This window comes from Rhinopithecus bieti, unplaced genomic scaffold, assembly GCF_001698545.2.
Source record: "Rhinopithecus bieti isolate Rb0 unplaced genomic scaffold, ASM169854v2 scaffold_6708, whole genome shotgun sequence".
In the NCBI taxonomy this organism is placed as follows: domain Eukaryota; kingdom Metazoa; phylum Chordata; class Mammalia; order Primates; family Cercopithecidae; genus Rhinopithecus; species Rhinopithecus bieti.
In genome coordinates this window covers 854,090-874,332 of record NW_016806329.1, presented here as the reverse complement: position 1 = coordinate 874,332, position 20,243 = coordinate 854,090, and the positions used below count along the sequence as shown (strand labels likewise).

At 32.9% G+C, this 20,243-nt stretch overlaps 1 protein-coding gene across 7 annotated transcripts in view; it reads left to right on the top strand.

Moving 5' to 3' along the window:
• Window positions 1-20,243, top strand: part of RAP1GDS1 (Rap1 GTPase-GDP dissociation stimulator 1) — a 176,997-nt gene that overhangs the window by 112,127 nt on the left and 44,627 nt on the right. For 6 of the 7 annotated variants that reach the window (XR_001886304.1, XM_017875492.1, XM_017875493.1 and 3 more), the window contains exons 5-6: window positions 3,316-3,462; window positions 16,365-16,493. Coding sequence is in view for 6 of the 7 variants with exons in the window: in XM_017875492.1 (XP_017730981.1) it covers window positions 3,316-3,462; window positions 16,365-16,493 (276 nt within the window). In the remaining variant the exon portion in view is untranslated. The remainder of the gene's footprint in view (window positions 1-3,315; window positions 3,463-16,364; window positions 16,494-20,243) is intronic. The other variant, XM_017875495.1, reaches the window with a different exon arrangement.

Genomic DNA, 20,243 nt, shown 5'->3' with positions numbered 1-20,243 from the left:
TTTCTTTAAGCAAATTCTTCTCTCTGCATGTATATGTGTGTGTCAGTCTCACAATCCATCCTCAAGGTGAATAGTAATTTATCAATATCTGTCAAAAGCCCCATTCATTAAAAAATTATTGAGTACCTACTATATACTAGGCATTTACTGTCCACAAGGAGGAAACGTAGTAAAATCCAGTTAGGATACACTGTAAGACATGCCACAATAGTTAGATTCAGTGGTTGTATTTTAGGTCTTTTCCTCACCCTTGGTGTACCTGGTAATAGTGTTTAACGTGGTAACATTTTTTTTTCTCATTTGTGAGACGTGATAACCATGACACAGATTTTATTGCTGCTTGCTTTTGATTACAGAAGGGTAATGGAAGTGCAGTAACTCTTTAGATTTAAAGCCCTGCTCTTACCTAATGTAAAGAATGATCACACTGGTGCTGGGAACTACTTTGTGTGAAAGATCATCATTAAAGGATTTAATAGGACTTTAAAGAGTAGGCTGCACTTTTTCCAGTGGTTGGATGCTTCATAGTTAAATGAGGAAAATTGAGATGTAAATTATATTTTTATAAGTGACAGCTCAGGATGCTTCATAGGTTAGCTGTTATGAGAAGAGTGAAAGATGAGCTTACACTTAGTGATACACAAGTTTAGGATAAGGAACCTTTTGAAAATTATTTTTAAGTGAACAATACTCTTGATAATGTAACATGAAGTATAGAGTTAACTATGGAAAACCAATTTATATGGACTTGTGCAATAATAGCTGTTGTATTTAAAATGATTTGTTATCTGAATACTACTGGAAAAAGTGAGTTGTAAGATACTTCTAAAGATGACTTATGTCACTGGTTTTGCTAAAGGAACACAATATTATCATTTATTCCTTTGAATCTTTAAATCCTATTAAATATTTTAATAAAATGCTTTTACTTTGTTTCTCAGGTTGATTTGTCCAAAGAAAGAAAAAAGCTGTATAATCATTCCTATAGTGGTGGTGAATATTTTTTGAACCCAGATCACTATTATTGTAATACATGCTTTGCTTTTCTTCTCATATTTGGTAATAACATAATTTTTAGTATAGAGATACTAAAGAGTTTATGCCTTGCAAACAATTCTCAATAACACATGAGTTAAAAAGCTATGTTATAGACAATTCGGAGGAGGGGGGTGGAAGGGAAGGAAGAGATGAAAAGCACTGTGACTCTGAAACACAAATAGGTAATTTGCTTTGAATTGTATTGTATTTTTATTGCATCAAATTTGTTGAATAAGTTTGTATTTTAATTTATTGAATTTTTGAACATTTACTAGCTTAATCTGGATAGGAAGCCAGCTTTCATTCACAGTTCATTGCAAATAGGTGCCACGTAGTTTCTAAGCCCCAGTTTCCTGGTATATGAAATTTCTAGTATATGAATACAAGGCTTAGTTTAGCTATTCTCTAAGATGTCTTCTTCTAAGTCCTAAGCATACATAATTTATATTTCAAAAGCCCAGTTTACTCAGGAATTAGAATAAAAAAAATTCGAGCTTTGCAATTTAGGGATGGGATGTACTATACCTTCACATTATTGAAAGTCTGAACATTTAAATTTGTAATCCTAATGTTCAGTTTTCTGAGACATCATCCACATTGAAATTGCCCAGTAATTTAAATAATTTACATCTATGTTACGGAAAACAAAAATTTGGAAATTAGATTTCTGAGATTTGACCAGTGTTCTTGGCTGGTTCCTCTAGCTAGTTACTCTGGCAGTATAGGAATTTTCTGTGATCTGATGAGCTGATTAGCACATGGTCCTGTTTTCCGTCTTTATAACAATACGATAAAACTAAGTGGATAAAACTGTTTTGTTTCATTTTAGTGTGGATTTCCTCAAAATTTTTCAAAATTATGAACATAGTATTTCTGAGGTCTTACTATATAATTTGTGTGTGTGTGTGTATATACCATAAGAAATTACATATTTTAAGTTGTATCATCTAATATGATTCAGCAACAGTAATAAAGATATGACCTAGTTTCAGTTCTTATATTTAGAAAATGAAAATCTTTCAAATTGTAACTAACTTCATAGCTGTAATTCCTTTGTGAGTCACTTCTTTTGCTGATCTTTGTTCTACACTTCTGTAGCTGAACAGTACAGTCCACGTGGTAGCTACTAGCCAAATTTAGCTACTGAGCAGTTTAAATGTGGCTAGTCTGAGTTGAGATGTAACTGTAAGGGTAGAAAACAAACACTTGGATTTTGAAGCTATATTGTGAAGATGATAATACAGAATGTTTTGTTAATTTATTGATTTGCATGTCAGAGTGCTATATATTGAATTGAATAAAATATTACTAAAATTAATTTTTCACCTGTTATTTTTTATGTGGCTATTAGTAAATTTAAATTACACATGTGGCTCACATTGATGGCTCACACATTTCCCTTGGACCTCTTCTAGAGGGCGGTTATATTTTATATAAGGTGTCATTTAGAATGACACATATTCTTTTAATTTCTTTTCATTCTTATGTTCAAAAGTTAGAAAGTAGTCTAAAGCTATTTATATGTTCCAACAGTTAAGTGACATCTGTTTTATACAGCGTAGATGGACACATAATGGAAGTTATGTTTCACCATCACTTGACCACTTTTTGTAATGTTGAATTATATTGGTGTGCCCTAGAAGAGAGGGAATAAGGAAAAAAGAAACAAATCAAGAATGAAAAAGGAAACATGCTCCTGGACTATAGGAAATGCCATTAACAAAGACCACAGTACTAATATTCAGGAATTACATATTATGATTTAGAATTATACCATATGGTTTTCTTTAATAATAGCTATTATCAAACACATAATATGTTCCTATATGGTTTTCTTCGATAATAGCTGATTTTGAAAACCAATGATAAAAGTTGTGTTTAGTGATTTTCAGCCTGAAGGACAAAACTTATACCAATAGAATATCACTTAGTTTCTATTTTTTTCTCTTACACAGTATTGTCATTTGTGAAAGAAGGAGTGAAAGTTTTCACATCATAAACTTCTAGGACACAGGGAAGTTCTGTTAGCTCCTGTATGATGCCAATGAGAATAATCTTATTTTGCCTAAAAAGTGATTGTCTCTTTTCCCCATCCCACCCCCATTTCCATGTTTATTTGTTTTGTTTTGTTTTTTCTGAAAAGACATATTTAATGTCCTGCCTAGGTTTATTTTCTATTTATTCACAAAATAAAGAATAACTGTTATGTTTTGTATTTGAAATTGTAAGGTACATTTCTTTTTTCTTTTATTTTTAATTTAACTCTTTGTTTTACAGATGAGGGCAGAAGTGCAGTTGACCAAGCAGGTGGTGCACAGATTGTAATTGACCATTTAAGGTCACTGTGCAGTTTAACAGATCCCGCCAATGAGAAGCTCTTGACTGTCTTTTGTGGCATGCTGATGAACTATAGCAATGAGAATGGTAAACAAAACTGAAAACTTGCTTTATCTCTGGGGGAAAAATTAAAAATTATCTTTACTATAGTGCAAAACAAAATATTTGAAAAATCGTGAACAAATTATTCATAAGTGGCATATAAAATTAATAATTAGCCAACATTAAATTTCATGTTTCAAAAATGTAAAATGGTTAATTTACTAACTGGGACTAATTTTGAAGGGCTGCCAGTGTTGATCATTATCAAAACAAAACTCCACAGCCATATAGTATGATTTAAGCATTCTTACTATGAACATTTTAAAAATAAACAATATTAAAATAGTTTTGTTCATTATATATATACCAGTAGCTTTAAAATATGAACACTGTTTGCAAAAGTAAAATTATTTTATCTAGATGCTAGGTTTACTTTGAATAATTTTTTAAAACTCGAATAAAATCTGGCTTTAGAAATAAGTTCAGAGCAATTGCAGAGATCTCATTTTAGAAATTTAATAAATTATTGTAAACAGTTTCTTTTCTCTGTAAAACATTTTAGACCCTAGCAAAAGCGACATGTCAATAATTTTTAGACAACCTATATGGTTAATTAAATGAATATAAATCTGTGATATTAAGACTTACCAATACATTGGTGTCACAGAATATCCATTTGTTTGTTTATCATCTTATATGAATCACTGTGTGGATCAGACATTCAAATTTTGTTATGTTCCTGGTATGTAACGCAAATAAGGTCTTTCTGTGGTTTGTTTCATAATGGCGTTTTAAGTTGTTATATTTTGGCAGAGACGTATTTTATTTGTATATTAGACATGCAGTATTATTCTTTACTTTCATGTGTTCTAGAAACACATGGCCCTTTTGCCATATTTTTTTTTCCACATTTGATAGTTGTGGGTCCAAAGAAATATTCTCAATAATTAAAAAAAAAAGATAAACCTTGACAATAAATGGCTACTGACATTTGGCCCTTGATGTTAGTGACAACAGTGAATGGTAGGGACTGTGGTAAATTGAAGAGCCCTTGTCGTATTGAAAGGGGAAAACCACCACTCTTCTCTAGCCAGTTGTTTCTGTATGACGATTTGGCCAAATACTGCCCAATCTTTTATTTTGGGGATGGGAGGTGGGGAGAAAGCTGAAATATCTAGCTTGTTACATGTGAGTTTTAAATGTTGGATTGCATATTTTTAATACTATAGAAGCTAAACAGAAAGTATCTTCAGGTCTCATCCTGTCCAAGGGCTTTCAGTTTTAAGTCTTTGAATTAGGATAATAGCGTTTTTATTGATCAAATGGCTTACCTATTAAACTTGAGCTAATAATAAATGGTAGTCTTCATAGGATCAGTTACATCTAGTTTTCCTGTCTTCTGGTGGAATCAATTTTGAAGAGCAAATGCCCTAAATATAAACATGAGAAACAGAAACGACAGAGCCTGAGAAATCTACAAAATACATACATATTTCCTAAATAATTGAAATTTAACCATAATACACAGGTATCTGAATTGCATTAAGAAATCATTGGTCAGATTTTCATATTGTTTCCTTTGCTTTTAACTACATTTGGGCTTGGACATTTGAGAAAGTAGGAAGAATGCTAAATGGGAAAAGGTTTTAGAAATATAAATGAAAGAAATTTTATGAAGTTATTCCAGTTTTGGAAGTAGTAGAATTAGTCTTGTTATGCATCTAAACTAGCCGTTAGTTCTTTGAGGAAGCTGTTAAAAAAAATCTGTATAGAAGTATTAATATATCAGATGGCTGGTCTTCAAATGCATCACTATTTCCAATCCAAAGCAGTGATTGAGTCCCTAGTATAGTGTATCCCAGTGTGTAGAGAAGTGTTATGATTAACAGCATGTGGAGTGCACAGTCTAACTGTATAATATATATGTGTTTTTTAAAGAGTAGGCTTTTTTCTAGAGCTCAGGCATTCCCAAGAAATGACTTAGAGATTTCAGAAAGCTATATTAACTTTTCTCTGAATATTATTGGACAAATGGTCTTTTTCTTCCATTATTTCAAAAGCTGCAGTTTGAATGCAGCTTTTAAAACTTATCGAATAAAAAAGACATAATCTTGAGTATTTTAAGAAACAAATGCGAAACTTGTAACTATCATCATCTTTCCTCTACTTCCTTTTACATTTTGTCTGTCATGAGTGTCTTAGTTTGTGAAGTGATTTCTTTTTCTTCTAATGTGCTTTCACTGAAATTATATCCTTTTTGTTTGTTTGGCATAATTATTAAAGCATCTTTATTGTTATGTCCATTATTTGCTTTCTCTTTTCCTTAAAATTTATGTTTGAAGACTTAACTGTTACATCATCTTTACTGACTTCAGATTGTTTGGTATTGATCATGTGTACCTAGATAAGTCCCTGAAACAAAAAATAACAGTCTTTTGAAACTCAGGAGACACTTTCTATTAGCACTAATAAGTGAAGTTTCGTTTTATATGTATTTACTGTGTAGAACATCAGTATACAACACTCTGCTAATTTATGAGTAAAATATTTGAGTGACAAGTAGCTTTTTCTTGCTGTAGCAGAAAAGCTAACTGCCCTTGGACACAATAACTTAAACCTTATCTGTAGTTAGGAAGTTATTGTTCTTTAGCTGTATATATAAAATGTTTTAAATATGCTGATAAAAAAAAAGTACTGAGAGTGTTCACAAAAATCCACCAACACAGTTTCTCTGAAGAGAATATTTTCAAATTATTTATTAGTCCTAAAATTGAAACTTAGAATGTCTTGATTCAGATGCTTTCTGTTCATACAGTAAAACTCAGAGCATATCTACTTTTTAAAGCCATTAAATAGGGAATAAAACAAGTTTCCTGAACACATGCAAGTCATTATATGTTATAAAATTCTCAGTAAAGTCATTTTGTACCATTTGCTAAAGCTGTATATGATTCATAATTTATCAGTTTCAAAAGTTTTAAACTAGCTCAAGACTCTACACTTTCAAGCTATGAGCTAGATATATACTTTTGTTTCCCTGTTGGTGAAGCAGTTAAAACTTAATACTCAGGTAAGTGTAGAATAATCTGAATAGCAAAAGTTATAATTGCTTAGCCAACGACGTGTATCAATAATATTGTATAAATAAAATAATATTTAAATAACACAAATAAAACTTTGTTTAGTAAAAATCATTTAAATTCATCCATTTTGGAAAAAATTATACATGTTTTCACGTGGCGAAAAGCACTCTTTGATTCTGTGGCTCATGAAAATAGCCTGACTATTTGACAATTATGGCTATAGAAAAGCATGTTGACAATTTGACATTCAGTTTGAGGGAATGTGTTGAACTTGCTATTTTTTTTCCTTCATTTCATTACAACTTTAGTTATTGTATAAACCAAAGAACTCAAACCTTTAATTGTAGGCATTTTAACCTCATTAGTTTCTTAACTTATCTGTTTCCTAGCTTTGGTTACCCAATGCCAAAACATTACAGTAATGACTGAAAATTTTGTTCAGTCATCCAGCTGTTTTCAAATATAACACTGTTTTAGCACATAGGAGTTTGGAAAATATTCATTGATTGAGTTTTCTGGATACTTATTGTTGTCTAAAATTTTCATTAGCAAATTCAATACTTGGAAGAGAAACATGTTATTGGAATGCATTTGCTTCATTAAGTAAGTTAGAAGCATTACAAACTCTTTCCCACTATATTAGTTGATGTTCCTTATCTACATATGGTACATGGTGGCAGCAGAAAGGGGCATTGAAAACACACTGGTAGTAACAAGTACCAGATCTGTAATTTAAAATTTCCCATAGGTGATCCACAAACGTGTTGAGTCTGCATATGTACACTTGAATTAATTGCACCTTTGAATAGAAACAAACCAGGGATCTAAAGCAAAGTGCTAAAGACCAAAACACCACCTTGTTGAGGAATCTATTGGTAGTCACCATTGTTGTAAGTAGACGTAATTAATCAATAAATATCTCATGGAAAGTGTAATTGAGGGTTTAACTCTTTCTCTTAGTCTAGTTGTGCTAGAGACACAGAGAGAAGGAAAATTCTGTTATAACTCTAAAGAAAGTGGTAAACGATAAGCATTAAACACTAAAGTTAATTATTTTACATAAGCTATGCCATAAGAGAGAAAAGTAGAGGCAACTGAAAGATGCCATCAGGAAAGGAAAAAATATCTTCTAAAATTATTAACATATGCAGTCTATGGCTTCTTCATCTGACCTATTTTTATATATACAGGTATGATATGTGTATATATGATTTCTACAAATAGAGCCGATTTTTCTAATATTTGAATTACTCCTCGTTATTGAAAAACTAATTTCTCTTTTTTTGTAGTTGCTGAAATCTCTCTGAGATACCTGCTTGGTAATTCTTATATTTATTTGCTGCATAGGCTGATGATAACTAAGCTATGGTTGAAGGGAGGCCATGTATGTAATTTAGGAAATGTAACACCTGTGGTATATTATTGAAGCATGACAATTGAATTTAAATATTAGGCTCATTATTTAAATTCACTTGTTTAAAAAAGGCCTGTATTTCTTCTCCCCATATTAAAGATGGTTTAATGTGTAATTAACCTTAGCTGCTACTTTCATTTCAGTCAATAGCAACAATTTCTTAGTTCGTGATTAAAAACTAAAAAGCTTGTTGGCCTGAGCTGCATGTTTATCCTTATGTTTCAGTATTACAATGCTTTATTACAGGTGAAAAGAGCATTTCCTAGATGTTAGATGTTTAGAAAATGATTGGCTTCACATGAGGGAAGAACTATTTTAAAGTTTACTTACTATGGTTACAAGCTAATTAATAATGTATATATTTCCTAAATAGTAAAATATTTTGCCTTACTCTAAGGAAAAAGAACAAAACAAAATTTAAAAGGTAAAATTGTATATTTGCAGTTTATTCTTTTGTATCTTTTTTAAAGTTTTACTCTCTCAGAGATCCTTGTTCTGATACTGTCTTTTTTTCTTAATGAGACTAATTTTCCATCATACTACCTTACATGTAGTTTCTGGGGTTTTTTTTTCCCTCTATTTATGAAGACATGGGAGACATACATTTAAGTTCACATCTTTTGAAGCCCAGTTTGTCACTTTATACTCCAGTGAGTTAAATGAAGTGTGTTGAAGACTTACTGGACAGCTGAAAAGTACTTAGGCTTTTTTATTTTTTCTTTATTATACTGATGTTGTTCTTTATTTACTGTTGTTCTCTTTTTTAAAATTTCTGAATTTTGCTGTTTGTCCAACAGCTTTCTAGTCAGTTTGCTGAAGCAGGTTGCTTTCATAAAGTTCTACCACAAGTGTTATTTTAAACAAATTGTTTCACTAAGGAGTAGAGCAGTTAGTTATTCTGGTGCCTCTTGCTAATTCAACCTATTAAATTTTACCAATTAGACCAGGTTAGCTTTTAGTGATAATCTTCCTAGACTATTACTATAATAATGCTGTTACTTAATGAACAGTCTGAGAGCTTGATTTTCAGTAGAGGTGTATCAAATGCACATTTTGATCTAATTCCACATGGTCAAGTATTGGCGTTTATATTCAGCTTCATCTATTAGAGAATGAGCTTATGAATGTAAGAAGCTGAAATTTTATCTCAGAAAAATAAATTATTATAGTTTTTTGTAAGTTTAGTAGCCTAATACTTAAAATTTGACATTATATTACTATAGGAATAATACTTTCTCAGCATTGTTAGCTTCTAGATTGCTCCTGCAATTATGATAGTACATTTAATATCATAATACCACATAGATGCCCACTTAGCTGAGGGCAGTGAAGGGGCAAAATATGTTTGGAGTTCCTCAATCTTTAATATGGTTTTCTCATTTTTATTTGCTTTATGTCTGGATTGAAGATTAATCATGGCTGTTAATCAAGTATTGTTTTCAGGATTTTTCTCATTGTGAAAATTTGAAGTGGAAAAGTTGGTTTTCTGATTTTGATTTCATCCTTACAGGATGTCTATCACCATTAATTATTGGTGTATTTTAATATAATAATATGCATTTACGTTTCAACTGATAGAATTTCAACATATAAAGCATATACGCAAATTTTCTCTTTACATGAAATGCTTACCTATATTTAAAACTAAATATTCAGATAGTAACAAATCTGAAAGACCAGGTCTTTACTGTAAGTGTTCCTATACTAGTTGAAATATGATGATATGAGGCACATAATCATTGATCATGCACAAAGTTTTAGGTTCCAGAAATGATGTTGAAGTAAGCATTGAGCTGTTTGGCCTTCCAAAAGCTGAGGCTAAAATCAGAGGTAAATAATAGGTTAGAGCCAAATATCTGTATTTGCATGTCTAATTTAGGCCACTTACAAAGTCCATTCAGAGAGGTGCTGAAACCAGAAAAGCATCATGTGCAAATTAACTTTTATAAAGATTATTAATCCTGTTTTAACTATAAGTGAAATCCAACTAACACTGAACTACCTATATTGTTTTATTTACCAAAAAAGTTTTTAAGTCCTACTTGAAAACTAAAAGTGAAATGCTTTTGGATATGCAGATGTATCTTGTTAACAGAATTTGTGCCTTGCAAATAACTTCTGTGCAATTTTAAACTGTAAAATTTAAATTATAATAATGCCCCATGGTAACTGGAAAAGATTTTTTTTTAAGCTAATGTATTCTTTTGTAAAAGAAGGGATTTCTATGTTTTTAAGCATATGTTTGCAAGATACACATGTTGGGATATAAATTAATTTGACATTAGCTTAATTTGCTGTACAAAAATTCAAGCTTAAATTTATACTTACTGTAGATGTGATCTTTATCTCAGCAGTGCTGTATGAAAGCAGAGACTGGATTGGTTTCTCTTAATAAATGCTGCTTAAGCAACAGCTGACAGTAGTCCTCTTTAAAAAAAAAAAGACCCCATTTAACTTAAAAGACCAGTTTTTTTCTGAGATGAAAGCGTAGAGTTTTCTTTAATCAGAATAAACATATCTTTAGAATTTTTTTTGTAGCAGTATTCATTGTCACAAAAGTTGATCTGTAGCAAATAATTAACCTGGAGTAAATACAGGGAAAAATTATCTACTAGATTAGGGCATAATCACTCTAGTTGTCATTGTATTGAGAACAGTAAATGAGTAAGTTTCTTAATAATAAAATATTTTTACTATCTCTCTTATGATTTTTGCTTTGGCATTTTTTTGTTGTTGCTTCTGTTTTACATCAATCTCATGCATATAATTTTGCCATTTATATTTAAAACTTTTACAAAAGGGAAATTTTGCCATGTAGAGACAATTTTTATTTTCAGAACCCAGAAAGAACTTTAGAATTACCTTTTCTGGTTTTTTATTGTTAGTGTCTAGGAAGAAATGTATAAATGTATTGTTTTAAACCTCCAATATTGTCAATATTTGTGAATCTTGACTTTTTTTTTTTGAAATTTCTATGTATCATTGAAATGTATAATAGGGCTTAAATTAAAGCGATAATCTGGGTGCAAAACACATGCATGTTTGATATAAAGAAGGCTTTAAAATAATTGAATTTTAAACACATGTAAATAATCTAGTTTTATTTCCTCAATACTAGGTTTAGAATAAAATTCTCCACTTTATAAACATCTGAGTATATAAAGTTTTTAACTACTAATCATCCCCTTGGTAGCCACATTTAAGTCAGTTTACTTTTCAGTGTTAGAGTTAAAACTCGCTTGAACTTGAAGCTCTACTTCACTATTGTATCGTTTCTAATTTTTAATTTTCATATCCTTTTTTGGAAATACAGATAAGTCATTAAGTCAAAGGTAGTTTTCTTCAGTCTTTATTATGCCCAAATCATTTTTAGCCAATTTGTATTAGAACTTTTCATCAGTTTTATTTGCTTGTATGTACTAATGTAGAGACTGTATTTTGAATTGTGTTGTCTTGTTTTGGCAATTTCATTCTTAAGTTCTGTTTACCAAAAAGCTTAATAATCTTACAATATTGTCTATCTATAAGAGCCCTAGGAACAAGGTAAACTGTTATAATCTTCTTAAGAAACTTATTTTTAGTAACTTCAGTTGGGCTACTGGAATTCTCAGCATACTTTTCTGGACCTATAATCTAGTTATACCAATGTTTTAAACATTAAACTTAAAACTCAGGGGGGAAAAGGTTCCTCAACTTGAGATCTTCTCTCCAGATCTCCATTCTTTGGAGTTTCCATGAGTGTGACCTGAAGAACTTGGAACCATTGAAATTCAAATGTAGGTAGGTAAGTGTTCACACCAGCGCATGCGTTGATTGCCTTATATCTCTTTGTATATGCATCTGTATTGCACCCCCTCAGTGCCTTTCTTCCTCTTCCTCCCCATAGATCATGTAGGGCCTGTGTCATTTTGATATTATGTAATTTTGTAAATCTGTATTTGGTCAGTATTTGTCTGTGATGTGTGTCAGGAGCAGTCAAAACAGAGTCTTCAGACATTTATGACATTGTGCTGTCTAAAGACTGTCTTTCACACATAAGTGTTTGCTATGTATGGGCCTGGGTTACGTTTTTGTGAATTGCTGTGTTTGTTGAGCTCTGATAACATTCCCCTGGAGTTGCTGATATTCACTGAGGGAGGCAGAAGTCATAGTCTTGCAATTGCTTCACTTAGTCTCCCTAATGTATCTAGAGAACAAGAACTATTTCTAGTTCTAAGAATTTCTTCCTGTTTGTCTTTCACTTAAAAGTCATACTCTTGATAACATTCGTGATATCATGGATGTCAGCTATTATCCTCTGAAAAACATTTGCAAGCTTTCTTTGGGCAGTAAACAAAAAAGATGCTCAAATGAATCATTTGTTTCTGTCAATAAGAATATCAACTTATCCTACACAAACAGGACCCCTGCTTAATCCTTTTTCAAAAAACAACCACCACCACCTACTGAATTGTAATATCTACATAGTAACTGAAATAGGTAGACTCAATCTGGAATAATCTCTTAGGCTTAAATAGAGTTTCTACTCAAATAAGCAAGATGAGATGTTAGGAGCTTTATTAGTGTAATTTCTCTGAAAATATCAGAGTGCCAAAATCTAGGATTCCTACTAAGCTTTTATCTTATTTTTTTCCTGTTGTCACTTCTGCTAAGCACATCACTGAACTTCAGAATATTTTCCATGTTTCCCACCCACCTCCCAATCTCTTATAAAAATTTGGTAGTCCTGGCAGGCACGGTGGCTCACACCTGTAATCCCATCACTTTGGGAGGCTGAGGCGGGTGGATCACCTGAGGACAGGAGTTTGAGACCAGCCTGTCCAACATGGTGAAACCCTGTCTCTACTAAAAATACAAAAATTAGCTAGGCGTGGTGGCAGGCGCCTGTAATCCCAGCTACTCGGGAGGCTGAGGCAAGAGAATTGCTTGACCCTGGGAGGCGGAGGTTCCAGTGAGCTGAGATCACGCCACTGCACTCCAGCCTGAGTGACAGAGCAAGACTTGGGCTCAAAAAAACTTTTAAAAATTAGGTAGTCCTTTGACAGCGGTTCTTAAATTTTTGGTCTTATGATTTTAGATGTCTAAATATTATAGAAGACCTATAAGACTTTTGTTTATGTATTTGGGTTATATCTGTCAATATTTACTGAATTAGAAACTTAAATCGAGAAAATATTTAAAATTATTTAGTATTTCATTTTAAAATAACAAACCCATTGTATGTTAACAGAAATAACATTTTTGTGAAAAATATTTTCCGAAAAAAAATTGCTGCAGAGTAGCAGTTTGTTTTACTATCTGTAATGGTGAAGAAAACAATGGCTACGGCCAGGCGTGGTGGCTCATACCTGTAATCCCAGCACTTTGGGAGGCCTAGGCGGGCAGATCACGAGGTCAGGAGATCGAGACCATCCTGGCTAACGGTGAAATCCTGTCTACCAAAAATACAAAAAAAAGTTAGCCAGGCATGGTGGCGGGCACCTGTAGTCCCAGCTACTCCGGAGGGTGAGGCAGGAGAACAGCATGAACTCGGGAGGCGGAGCTTGCAGTGAGCCGAGATCGTGCCACTGCACTCCAGCCTGGGCCACAGAGTGAAACTCCATCTCAAAAAAAAGTAAAGAAAACAATGCCTACTAATACAATTTGGTACCATTGCTGGTGTTCATGCTAAAGTGCCAGCAGTTTTACCTACCATTGCTTTCGAACCATTGGTACCAATGTCAACACAGTGGCAAGAGCAAATAAAATCTTGGCATTTTTATGAAAATAGCTTTGATTGTGTGATCCTCTGAAAGGGTTCCAGGGACACTTTGAGAACCATATTCTAGGATGCCTCTTTGTCCATAAAATGGAAATTTTTATCAACCTGTTCCTGTTAAAGTGGTTTTTTTTTTTTTGTTTTTTCTCTCCTCCTCTGGGCCTTCATTATACAAGTAGAATGGCAGGCCTGCAGTGTGAACAAATTTTAGAATTATTTGAGTATGATGATTGTTTTAGTTAGCATCATAGAAGTAGATATAAAAGAGAGCACCCAGTTGGTCCACAATGAGTTCATCCAATTGGATGGCTATATATTTTTCTCTTTTGTGTGATATGTGTGTTATATGTGAGGATATAATGAATTTGGCTCCTGGGTAGTTATAAAACACATTTTCATGAAGCAACATGATTTTCATGAATTATGGCAGTACCTACAATGTGCCATTTGGCTATGCTAACTTTTTCTCCCAGTCTGCCACAATTTCAAATACTACTGCTTCAATTTGTATGCCAAAGATTGTATTAAGCACTATAACATTTCTTGACTTTTCATCCCTCTTTTACCTGGAACCAAAATTTGTAACATTGTAAAAGCAGTCCAGAAAAGTGATAGATATGCCAAGTTAGCAGAACATGAAGAGCATTATCTTCTAAGTGGTATTCTTCTGTTATCTTCTTCATAAAATGTGTTATTCCTCTGATGTCCCTGGACTGTTGGATTTTTTATAGTTCGTACCAACAGAACTGAGGGGGTGTGTGATGCTTACATATATGCAGACATACAGTGGAGTTTGACTCACATTCAATGCATGCGCTAGTGCTCACGCTTACATACCCGAAATTTAATGATTCATCAGCTCTGCAGTATTTGACAAAGTAATCAAAATGAATACATTTATAAATAAAAATACTGCTAAAGAACAAGGATCTGCAGAGGTGACCCTCTAATAAAGAGCCCTATCTACTGGTAAGTAACCTAAATAATTTCTAACTTGGAAAGCTCCTTGGTGCATGATTATTACAAATACTATAACCATAATGCAACTATTCTACCAGTGTGATATAGATATAACACTATTGTTTAAGTATTTTACCTTTAAGTGTTGTGAATTATTAATTACTAAATTGCATATTCAGAAAAAAAATTTAACATCAAAAGTATAAATACAGATGACTTAGTTGAGTGTATTTTAATTATCTCCTTTTAGAGTTCGTAACTTCATTACAAAATTTGAAATTGTTTTATTAGAGTATTTGAACTCTAAACATAAACTCCCATTTTTTCCATGTTTATTTTTTATTCTTATTTTGGTAATAGGCCCATTTATATTATAGATGGGCTCCCACAACCAAACCAGATAATTATCTGTAATTAGCCAGTCATCAGTTTTCAGGAACAATAAGCCTCTGTTGACCATCTTTCATACTTCACTCTAAAAGCAGGAATAATTAACAACAAAGACCACCAGGCAGTAATGAACTGGAATATAAGATAGCTCAACTCTGTATGTTCTTTTCTGAAAATCACCCACCTAATTCCTTCTCTATAGATTAAGAACTATAAAGAGTAATAAAAAAAAAAAAATAGCAGGCCAACCCTGCCAAGGGATTGGAGCTATGGGGAACATGTGTTTTTGTAAGAAAGAGTTTTGTCTTTAGATTGCAAAGAGATAACTTAAAAGAATTTGGGGAAAATTATTAGCTTGAAAATGGCATATCATTTTAAAGAGAAAAAAAATTTTGAAAGAGCGTTTCTGTATCTTTGGATGAACCAGTTATGGACAGTTATAGTGTTTTGCATAAACATATGAAATTTTGTATTTCTTTCTTAGCTTATTCTAAAAGGCAGTACTTTTGGTTTTCATTTTGGTTCATTTACCTTCAACTTTGCTACAGGTATTCTATTATTGCCATGAAGAACCCTTGTGGAAATCCAAGGCATGTTTAGTACTTCAAAGTCAATTAATTTCTTAGAAAATGAAGGCAAACAATGATGACAAGGCCATGTTAACCTCATTCTTTTCACCTCTCTAAGCCAAACTTTCCTCTCTCTCACTGAGATGATCTGTCACTATAATTAAATAAAACTTTAAAAGAAAATATTTTAGGTAACTTTTTTTTTTTTTCTGGTATATCTCTTCCTAACAGTCACAGTCATCAAGAACGCTCTGGTTGCAAATATTCAGAACCAGTCATTTTTGTGTATTTATCATATACTTTTAATTTTATATTATGAAAAGTGTTTTTAAAGGATTCTAAGATTTTTTTCTTTCTTGGTCTTTATTAAACTTGCTACTTTTCTCATGCTTTTCATATTCTGTGATTTCCTGTAATGCAAATGTTACTCTAACTTTTCACTCAAAACTAGTGGTAATGTTTGTTTATACTTATTAAAGGCCTGCTTTTAATGGTGTAAGACCCTGTTTAAAAAACTAATGATTTGATATAGTCTTCAAACTATTTTTATTTCTAAATGCCTTTTGGTTATTCAAAGGATTCAAAACTAAACTCTTCTGAACTAATGTTTAAAATGTTCAAGACAATCATATGAATGGACTTCATTTTCTATTACTGTAATTTAAATAACTTTGAGTTTCCAGTAGGGAAAATAAGAGGTGTTTTCTTCTTATAATGTTCATTTGGCATGTCAACACTTTCTTTTCTGTTGTTGTTTTTTTTTGTTTTTACAGATTCACTTCAAGCTCAGCTTATCAATATGGGTGTTATTCCTACCTTAGTGAAATTACTGGGCATCCACTGCCAAAATGCAGCTCTTACAGAAATGTGTCTTGTTGCATTTGGTAATTTAGCAGAACTTGGTAAGTCTTAGTCATGAACCACAAATGTAATTAACTTATTCATGTGCTTACAATAAATTTTTCTGTAGATATTAAGAAGCTAGAAATCCACTTAGATTGTATTAATTTTTTGAAGCATTTGAGATATTTGCATCAATATTTTAAAAAGTAAATTCAGTTAGATCTTATGATTTCATTGTTTATAATGAGAGCTATTTTGTTTCCCTAATAATTTTATGTATTAGTGTTTAAAGCTTACATTGTACATTATGTAATAGAGTTGAATATTTAAAATTGTCTCCACATGACTTTAATATTTTTACGTGAGGGATGGCAATTGTATGTCCGCGGGTAAAAATAAGATTGAAATGTGTTGCATAGTGGCTCATGCCTGTAGTTCCAGCACTTTGGAAGGCTGATGTGGGTGGATTGCTTGAGCTCAGGAATTCAAGACCAGCCTGGGCCCATCTTTACAAAAAATACAAAAATTAGCTGGGTGTGGTGGCTTGTGCCAGTAGTTCTGGCTAAGGAGACTGAGGCAGGAGGATCGCTTGAGCCCCGGAGGCAGAGGTTGCAGTGATCTGAGATCACACCACTGCACTCCAGCCTGGGCAGCAGAGCCAGACCCTGTCCCAAGAAAAAAAAAAAATGTATTACATTTCATATAAATTGCATGCTTCTCAGGTAAAGAGGAATCTAACAGACTAAGGTTCTTCATCCTCTTTTCATAAAATCTCAAAACATGACAGAAGACTTTTTTCTGTGAATATATGTGTTACAGTATTAGAAAACAAAGTCTGTGGAAGCCTTGAAATTCAGAAGGCAAACAGAACCAGACCAATGATGGAAACACATCCTAGTCATAACACAGAGGAGGAGGATGGGCTCAGTACCTCCATCTCTTTTCATTTTTCTCTTTGTTATGGATTACCGTTTCTTTCTTCTTCCCCCTGACCCCCCTTCTTATCTTCCTTCACAACTCTAGGTCTGAATCTACTCCACAATCATGTTAATAATAAATTAATATGGGCGTAGTGAAATGAAATGGTGTTTTGTCATAGCTAAATATAGTAGTTACAACAAGCAAATATATCAATTCTGTTACGTACCACATTTTATAAATAAAAGCACAAAGTCACTAATCTTGGTTTTTCTAACTGAAAGGTCATCTTGATTTTAATATTTTACTTTTGTTTTGTCTTCAAGCAAAGGGAATAGAAATTATTTATTAAAGATATTTAGTAAAAGTCGTTCTTACTCAGTGGGTCATATCCTAGTATTTGTGAATGTTTCTCATTTTCTCTCTTCATCTGTTTTTTCTTTTTTATGCTAGCCTAATTAACACATTTTTTCTGTCATCCAAGTGAGAACAAGAATAAAAGAACATTCATTTAGTATTTGACAAAGTTATTCTTTTCTGTGATTAAAATGGAATGTAGGAGTTTGTGTTCAGTATGGTTGGCAGAAATAAAACAGAAATTGTGTTATAATCCCATACTGATAGTATAACAGAAACATGATTGGTTCAAATCTTTCTTCATTTGCCTTTGGTTTTATGAAAATCAAAGAGTGCAGGTCCTTCGCTGTTATGTTTTAATGTGAGTAGTTTCTAGAACAGCACTGTCCAATACAGTAGCTACCAGTCATGTGGCTTAATGGGCATTGAAATATGAAGTCTCAATTGAGATGTATTCAGTATAAAATACACAATCGATTTCTTTTTTTTTTTTTTTTTGAGACGGAGTCTCGCTCTGTCACCCAGGCTGGAGTGCAGTGGCCAGATCTCAGCTCACTGCAAGCTCCGCCTCCCGGGTTCCCGCCATTCTCCTGCCTCAGCCTCCCGAGTAGCTGGGACTACAGGCACCGCCACCTCGCCCGGCTAGTTTTTTGTATTTTTAGTAGAGACGGGGTTTCACCGTGTTAGCCAGGATGGTTTCGATCTCCTGACCTCGTGATCCACCCGTCTCGGCCTCCCAAAGTGCTGGGATTACAGGCTTGAGCCACCGCGCCCCACAATCGATTTCAAAGACTATGAAAAATATAAAATATCTCACCAATATTTCATATGTTGATTGCATGTTGACATGATAATTTGAATATATTGGGTGGAATAAAATATTGAAATGTTTAACTTTGTTAGCACATCTTACTAGAAAATCTAAAATTATATATATGGTTTCATTTTTGGCTCTCATTATATTTCTGTTGGACAGTGGTGCTGTAGAAAATGAACTGCAACAGAGTCATCCTTCACCCTGTTAAGGCCCCTCCCTTTTGAAGTTTTAGGAGAGTACATGGAAGAAAGCAAAGATTAATGAAATTTATCTCACCTAACTTTAAGGGAAAAGTCAGTACCAAGTAAGGAAATTACAATAATCCTTGGATAGGTTGTGCTGAATATGAACTTACATAATTGTAGTTGTTTGCTGAGGAGTATTTCATCTCTTTATGGTTTTGTGTCTAAATCTTGTAAATGCTTCAACATCAGGAACTGTGCAGAAATCCTGCTTGACCTCTTGAGAAGAAAGTTGTTGTTTGTTACCCCAAACAGTCATCATCTACCTCTCAAATGAGAGTCAAGGAAAAGTATTAGTCATTATTACCTCCTTTTGTGAAAAGAACATAATAAGACCTGTGGCAGTGGAAGAGGGTGGGCTTTGAGTTTAGTCATAGGAGTTACAGGAGTCTTTTAAAACTTGAAAAAACTTATTCCATGTAGTATGTCCATATAAGAAGTCTTATATTTTACAGTAAAAGAAGATCTTGTATCTGTATCAAACCTTACTCAGTTTTACAGCACCCCTATGAAGTAACTTGGGCCTAATCCTTATAGTTAACCCAACCCTGTGATTTATTTAGTAATACTGATTTAGGATCATACATACAGTTGAGAACTTCTTTGAGAAGAAAATTCATTTATCTAAGTTATGAACACATGAATATCAAAGTATTTTAGAGTTCTAAGACAACTTACATATTTGAAACCCAAATACTTCAATGTGTAAATATTGGTATAACTCTTGCTGTGTTTAAGACATTATAATAATATAAATACAAAATATTAACATTTCTCCAAAAATGCCTTGCATAAACCCAGATTCCAAATTGCTCACGTTAGGGCAATAGTTTTCAAACTTTTTGACTATGGCCCATAAGAAGAAATACATCTTCATATCACCACTTATTGTTTAGTTTCAGGTGTGTAATACAGTACTTATTATCCTTAACATATTCAGTGTACTCATCCTAAACTGATCACATGACTTGTTAGTGGATCTCTGTCTGGCATTTGAAAAAGACAGCATTATAGGATTTCTATTATTCATAAATCATTTGGAAAGCAGTTTTTTGTACTAGAGAAAAATAATTCTTGATGTACTTTCTTTTTAAAAGAGAACTTGAATTCTCACACAAAGCATCTTTAAGTGATAGTTCAAATAGTTTCATGTTTGATTTTAGTATCTATAGCTATTTTTACTATGTAAATAATAGGCTTAGCTTGTCTTACAAGTTTAATCAAAACGTTTGGGTTTTTTTTGTTTGTTTGTTTGTTTGTTTTTTTGAGACAGAGTCTCACTCTGTTGCCTAGGCTGGAGTGCAGTGGCGAGATCTCGACTCACTGCAAGCTCTGCCTCCCGGGTTCAGGCCATTCTCCTGTCTCAGCCTCCCGAGTAGCTGGGACTACAGGTGCCCGCCACCATGCCTGGCTAATTTTTTGTATTTTTAGTAGAGACGGGGTTTCACCGTGGTCTCGATCTCCTGACCTCGTGG